Raw genomic sequence first — 7,149 nt, forward strand, 5'->3', positions numbered from 1 at the left:
GCGTGGGGTGGCAGCATGGGAGAGGCAGAGGTTACGACAGGGGGCGATGGTGTGGGAGAGGCAAGAGTTCCACCGAGAGCAAGCGGATAAGAAAGAGGGGTGGGAAGGAAAAAGACGGGAAAACGGACAGGGAAGGAGAGAAAGGAAAAAGGAAATAAAAAGAAAAATACAATGGTATCTAGGTATTTGACAGTTTTCTATATATTGCAAAATTAGGAGAAGTGATTTTATCAAATATTTTTCTAGTTAGACAATCTAGAGTCAAATAAAACTACTCCACCAGAGAAGTGAGCGTCGAAACCATTTTCACGTGAAGCAGATTCATACCAAACAGTGCTTAAAAACAAGACCCTACAAACTCCTGGTACTACCTCCATAGTCTGTAGGATATTTTTTTGTTGTGGATGACTATATTTTAAGATAGTGTTTGGTTGGACATTTTGTATCGTAATCAGATTACACCAGTAACCAAATTCCAGTTAAATGTGTTTGGTTCGATACACTCCATGATCAGGTACCTTGTAATCGGATACCCCTTTGCTTTACCGATGATTACAACGTAACTTTATTCCATTTTTGTTTGCGTTACCTCTGGTTGAACCAAACGCTATCTAAATGTTAGCTTTATATTACTCTACGTATTAAAAACTGTTGTAGAACAATCCAAAGTAGATAATGATCGATGATCCGCACTAGTGAGTTAAGATGGGTACAAAGAGTTGAAACAAGATAATATAGGAACCCTGAAAGGCAAGAGTAGTTCATAGTGGAAGGAATCTTTTATAGTTTCCGCATGAGGAGTAATATTTGTAAGTTATATGATCAGAAATGTTAAAATAAATTTGTAGTGAAAGATTAGCCGGTTGCGATGGTTAGGTTATATAGGCTAAGTAGACTTAATTACAACAATTGCAGAAGTTGCGAATGCGTGCGTGATGCTTTGGCAAGGCCGTTCATTGGAGCACCTCCCGCCTGCGTTCGAGCGCTACTCGATGCAGGTTTGTACCTGAGTGTTATGCTTCTTTAATGTTGTTTGTAGCCTCACTCGTGTGGTGCCACAAATGGAATGCAACGTGCCGGTCGACTATGGAGTGATGATGGTTTGATGATATCTCCATGGAAGTACGCTCTGTTCGCTTCAGTTTATCAGCCACCGAATAGTGTTTTTCTCTCACAATAAATCAGCCATTTCAATTTTTCAGCCGGCTTATAAGTCCAGCTAAACATGCCAGTAGTCTTTTAGTCTGAATGTAGTTGTAGGTGTGATTATGGTGTGAGTAGAGTGTGCGTTTGTTGGGTTGGTGTACGTATATGAACTGATACTACACTTTATATCCATGCTAGCAAATATGCCTGTGCATTGCAACGGGAGCCTCTGTATATCATCGGCAATGCACCCCTACACATATCCTCTCTTATCGGCAGTGGCGACTGACGTCCATAGTGTCTCATGAAGCCCACACTTGCATATATCCATCCTCATTAGCGGCCGTGGTGTTTCTCCTTAGCTTTGCTTCTTTGAATGTTGTCGTTCGGTAGGCTTCACCAAGCTTGTATGCAGTTCATCGGTGATGCCTTCCGCACTTTCCCACCAATTGCTTCTTGTCTTCATTTTCTTTTTTCTCTCTATTCTTCTCTACCCATCGGCCAGCAGAGCTCTCATTCCTCGATGGTGCAAACCGTTGCTGATGAGCGCGAACACAATTTGTGATACAAAGCTTGGTGTTGAGTGCCATGTTGGCGTGACCGCGCGTGTGTATAACACGGCGAACCCTCACTGGTCTTGGGCCATTGAGCACATGCCGACATGGTTGCTGAAACCGGTTGCCAAGCTGCTTTTTTTTACCATTTTTTTCACATTGGAAGTAAAGTTTTTTTTTCACGACCACCGACATGGATTAGGAGAGGATGAAGGCAGAAGTCTTACTCATTTTAACAATATTTACAATGGGAGAAAAGAGCTTTAATATTAAATTTAAAATAAACTGCTTAAGTAACTATATATTTTTGCAAATAACATTTTTGCATGATTTGTGGTCCTCAAAATTCATGGACCTTTCGCTTGCCGCTAGATTTTAATTGATGTGATCGAAAAAGATGACATATAATACGTGTGCGTTGCAGCTATGAAATACTACTTGCTCTAGATATACTAAGAAACCTAAGGTATTTTTGAGGATGTTTCTTTAAAATTACCTTTTAGGGATAATCGGCACCACATTTTACATCAACTATGGGGGCTTTTATGTAAATATGCTGAACCTTATCCCTTGATTCCCTTCACTGTCCACATCTTCTGCAACGAGCAGGCGAGCAGTGGTGGCAAGCAAGGCGCCGGGGCCTCCCCTCCCCTCCCCTCCATTGTGTTCTTCCTCCAGGCCAGCAACCGCCGCGGCTGCAGCGGACCAGCGCGTGGGGGCCAGGAGGGGCGCGCGCCGTGCAGAGAGGCGTGAAAGAAAAAATTCCTGCGGAAGTATAATTTATGTTTGCCCGTCTGCCAGGTAGGCCCCTCGACTCGGGTCGGTCAGTCGGTGCGGCTCGGCCCGGCCCACCACGCACTGCGCATCCGCCCCAGAGCAAGACCCACGAGCTCCAATAAATCCCGTCGTGCGTTATTCCTCCATCGGCTTTCCTTCCTCCCCTTCCTTGCTCTCCTCGATCCCTCGCCGCCGCTGGTCCGGCTTCGTATTTCTCGCAGGTCCTCGCGGAACGGAGTCCATCGGCGCCCAAGGTCAGTGCCCCTCCCTCGCCACATGCCCCGGCGGATCCCCGCGCCCGCGGGCTCCAGTTCGGCGTCTGCGCCGCCCAGATCCGTTCGTTTCGTGCCAAGCCTTTGTGTTCGGGCTCAACTATTTGGGGATTTATATTGTCTGAGGGATGTGCCCCTGCAGTGAGAAGGTTTAGTTTATGCAGGGAGGACTCAGTTTAGGGTTTGATTATGCAGATGCATGTGTGTTACCCCGTTGATTTGCGTCTTTGGGATAGCTTTGGTTAGGTTTTGGATTAGAAAATTGACAATATGCTACTTTATAATAGAAACGTCTGTTATCCAGCACGAAGATATGCAAAATTAAACCTGGTAATAACGGAATACGTGAACATCTTTTAACTCTAGTGCTAGCCTACTGTACATTTGGAACGAGCAATTAATGTATGCCTAAGTTAGGAAAGGTCGCATCTTTTCCCTGGTGGATGGTATTCAAGTTTGCATTTAAAATATTTCATGAGGAATTTGATGTGCAAAAGTTTTTTTTTTTGAGATATAAAAGGATTGCCCTATGTAAGCAAAAGACGGGTATAGTGGTACCACATCACATGCTCTGCTATTAATGACTTTGTGGACTGGTATTTAAGCCCTCATTTTCTTGAGGCAATATTCTGTGTTGTTGACTCTTTTATCTCTGCTTCCAGATGGCTGGTCACCGAAACAGTCATGGAAAACGGCACTCTGATTATGCTGAAAACGGAGGTGGTAAGAGAAGAAATCCTGGTGATGATTCCTATGCTCCTGGTCCTGATGATACTGTGTATCGCTACCTCTGTGCCTCTAGAAAAATTGGGAGTATCATTGGCCGTGGTGGAGAGATTGCGAAGCAGTTGAGGGCCGAGACTCAAGCTAAGATTAGAATTGGCGAGAGTGTTCCTGGCTGTGAGGAGCGAGTTATCACAATATTTAGCTCAAGCAGGGAAACTAATACCATTGACGATGCTGAAGATAAGGTTTGCCCTGCTCAGGATGCTCTCTTTAGAGTTCATGAGAGGCTTGCTTCTGATGAGGGTCCTGGGAATGAAGACAGTGAAGAAGTTTTACCTCAAGTTACTGTTCGCTTGCTTGTGCCATCAGATCAGATAGGATGCATTATTGGAAAAGGTGGGCATATTATCCAAGGAATCCGCAGTGAGACTGGTGCGCAAATACGTGTGCTTAGTAATGATCATATCCCAGCATGTGCCATTAATGGTGATGAACTTCTCCAGGTTGGTCATTGCCCACGCCAATTCCTACATTACCTAAACAAGTTGTACTATTATAGGCATGTCCATGTCTAACCTTCCTTTTTGCATAATGCTTGGGGTATCTTTGTTAAATGTCTACAACATTTAATTGTCACCAAAAGTCCAAAACTCTGAAAGATGTAATGGAATATTTAATATTTACTGACAATGCTTCCAATATTTTTGACACCAGATATCCGGGGATGCCGTAGTTGTCAGAAAGGCTCTTCATCAAGTGTCATCTCGCCTCCATGACAACCCATCTAAGTCACAGCATCTTCTTGCATCCAGCTTGACCCAACCTTATGCAGGGAGCTCCCACCTTGGTAGCTCATCTTCTGCACCTGTTGTTGGGATTACTCCTGTAATTCCTGCTTATGGAGGATACAAAGGTGAGGTGGCAGGAGATTGGCCCTCTGTGTATCAACCACGGAGGGATGAGAGCTCTGCAAAGGAGTTTAGTTTGCGTTTACTTTGTGCTGCTGCTAACGTGGGTGGTGTAATCGGGAAGGGTGGTGGAATTATCAAACAGATTAGGCAGGAATCTGGGGCTTTTATTAAAGTGGATAGCTCCAATTCAGGTGCTGAAGATGATTGCATAATTACAGTTTCTGCAAAAGAGGTGATTTCGTCATCCTATCGGTATGCTTTTATTATGCCTCCTCGCTTACCCTCTGTGTTTCTTGACCAGTCGCTTCTTTTTTCCATGCAGTTCTTTAAAGACCCTGTCTCTCCAACAATTGATGCTGCAATTCGTTTGCAGCCTAGATGCAGCGAGAAAAGTGATGCAGAATCAGCAGAACCATCATACACAACACGTCTGTTGGTGTCTACATCACGTATTGGGTGTCTAATTGGCAAAGGTGGTTCGATCATTACTGAGATACGGAGACATTCAAGAGCAAACATACGCATCCTTTCAAAGGAAAATGTTCCGAAGGTAGCCGCAGAAGATGAAGAGATGGTTCAGGTATCAATTTGGACTTTCTGATGTTCTTCATTCTGTTTTAGTCCCTTGTGCAGTTGTGCTACAGCAGTTTTCATCATATTTATTTACCCGTGCCCCAGATCAGTGGAGGCCTTGATGTTGCAAGACATGCTCTTCTGCAAATAGCTGCAAGGCTGAAAGCCAATTTCTTCGAAAGAGAGGGTGCTTTATCTGCATTTCCACCTGTGATCCCTTATCATCCTTTGCCTGCTGGTGTTTCGGATGAACCAAAGTATCTAAGCAGAGACACTAAGCCTGTTGGGCATTATCTATATTCAAGTGGTTTTCGAGGATCAGATGATATGATTCCTTCTGACAGCTATGGAAGTTATAGCAGCTCCCAGGTATAGCATATTCCATGCTGTATTCTTTGCTATGCTTGCTGACAGCTTACTAATCAAGTTTTGTATTTCCACAATCAACTAAACCTCTAGGCACCTGGAGGAGGATATGGGGCTTACAGTGGGTACAGTGGCCGCTCAACCAACAGTGGGTAAGGATGGCCCTTTTTTTTTTTACTCGCCAGTATATAACAATTCAATTTGATACATAATTGAGTATAGCAACTGTTTGTTTTACATCTATCTTTTATTGCACAAGCTCACACAGCTCTTTGTAATTGACTAATGCACATCAGGTTATCTGGTCACAGTTCTCTTCCCTATGGAAAGCGTCATGGTTATTAGGACCTAGATTTGTTGAATAAAACAGGTATGGTTTCTTCAACCTTGTTTTGACTTGCAAGAATGATTAATGTGATGTGCCTTCCTTGCCTTAATGCTTTGCTGCCTTTTTAACACATTTAACCCAGCTCAGCTATCTTCTGATGGACCTGTTCTTTTCACCTTTGCCCCCCTGCTCCCCTCCCGCACTAAAAACAGCCAAGACAATGAAGTTTGGAGCCTGCTTATTGGAGCCCCCTTCCCAAACCAGATGACCAAGAGTATTGCCCAACCTGGAAGCTTTGCTTAGGAGGACCTGTCTGGATGCCATAGACCATCTGATTTTCCTCAAACTACATTACTTATATCTTCCTCCGGGCCTGTGTTTGTAGCCCTGCCGTAAATGTTCCGAACCTATGTATTTAAGGTCGCATTTGAGTTTGCGTGTATTTGCTCGTTTGAAACCTGCTTCAGTTTAGTGCTTTTGTTGAAATACTTTTTTTTCCTATGTGCCACCCAAAAGCCAGGAAGGTGTTACTTGAAAAACAAACTAGGGAGATGTTACTTGGCATTCTGTGAGATGCAGGTTACTTCTCAGAGATGTGACTGTTATCCTTAAAAGTAACACTAGAACCACATGCCATTCTTGAAAGTAGAGACCGCATATACCAAACTTGTTCCTGTTAGCCAACATTTCACAAGATGATTGCACTGCTGCAACTTGCAACATCCTTATGATACTCAATGAGCTTGAAATGTGCTATAGCATGGAAAACGTTTTTATGTATTTCAATGTGATGTTTTGAAGTTTAAGTTTTTACTTGGTTATAGATTTTATATATTTTGGTGTGAATAGCTAAGATCTTAACTGTAGATAGCTGGAAACTTAGCATGCATAGATCGCAATGATCTTGAAATGCACTAGCGCATCTCATGATCTTATTGAGTCTTGTAACCTCGCTCTCATGCATATGTTGTTCTGATGCTTAAATAAGTGTTGCTGATTTAGTGGTAGTTATGCACTTGTCCTGTTGGGTGAACTGTATGCTAAAATCTAGCTAAGTGAAGGTACCAGTTTTAGATCACAGGAAGTGGTTCATGGGGTGAAGGCACAGCCCCAATGTTTTGCAGGTTGACAATGTATTTTATCTAGAAGCTTAAAGTTTACAGGACTAGGTAACCTTATCAAGCATGAACTCCTTGGTATCTACAGTAGGAATCTTGTTAACTCATGATGGTGCAGGAACATACAAAAGGTAAGCAGCTAATAGCTATTGCAGGCTTTGTAAGGCTGAAAGGAACTAGCCCTGGAGTTGCACATAATTGCTACCACACTGTGCCTGCGTAGCTCACATTGTATCTTCTACATGTCATTAGAGGGACAACTGTTGTACGTCTGTATGCAAGTTCTGATGGTTTTATACTTTGATCAGCAAAGTTTGTGTTAATAATGAATTCAGTTTGGTGTTATACCATTCGATTATCTGGTCTGTGTTAAGCTTA

The 7,149-nt window shown here is 43.2% G+C and overlaps 1 protein-coding gene across 4 annotated transcripts; it reads left to right on the forward strand.

The window, feature by feature from the left end:
• Positions 1-2,571: 2,571 nt before the first annotated feature.
• Positions 2,572-7,149, forward strand: LOC117837962 (KH domain-containing protein At4g18375). Of its 4 annotated transcripts, none has more exons than XM_034717792.2 (8): positions 2,572-2,731; positions 3,412-3,978; positions 4,190-4,618; positions 4,709-4,966; positions 5,065-5,328; positions 5,419-5,477; positions 5,622-5,695; positions 5,796-7,149. In XM_034717792.2, the coding sequence occupies exons 2-7, from the start codon at positions 3,412-3,414 to the stop codon at positions 5,668-5,670; spliced, it is 1,626 nt and encodes a 541-aa protein (XP_034573683.1). In that variant the 5' UTR covers positions 2,572-2,731; the 3' UTR covers positions 5,671-5,695; positions 5,796-7,149. The 4 variants fall into 4 exon arrangements, with proteins under 4 accessions (XP_034573683.1, XP_034573684.1, XP_034573682.1 ...); XM_034717793.2 differs by having other exon boundaries at positions 5,801-7,149; XM_034717791.2 differs by having other exon boundaries at positions 5,866-7,149.

Source organism: Setaria viridis, chromosome 9, assembly GCF_005286985.2.
Source record: "Setaria viridis chromosome 9, Setaria_viridis_v4.0, whole genome shotgun sequence".
In the NCBI taxonomy this organism is placed as follows: Eukaryota; Viridiplantae; Streptophyta; class Magnoliopsida; order Poales; family Poaceae; genus Setaria; species Setaria viridis.

Coding starts and splice junctions, on each gene's coding strand:
- LOC117837962 (XM_034717790.2), top strand. CDS start 3,412: ATGGCTGGTCACCGAAACAGTCATGGAAAACGGCACTCTGATTATGCT. Junction 4,619..4,708: donor TTACAGTTTCTGCAAAAGAG/GTGATTTCGTCA, acceptor TTTTCCATGCAG/TTCTTTAAAGACCCTGTCTC. Junction 5,329..5,418: donor GAAGTTATAGCAGCTCCCAG/GTATAGCATATT, acceptor CTAAACCTCTAG/GCACCTGGAGGAGGATATGG.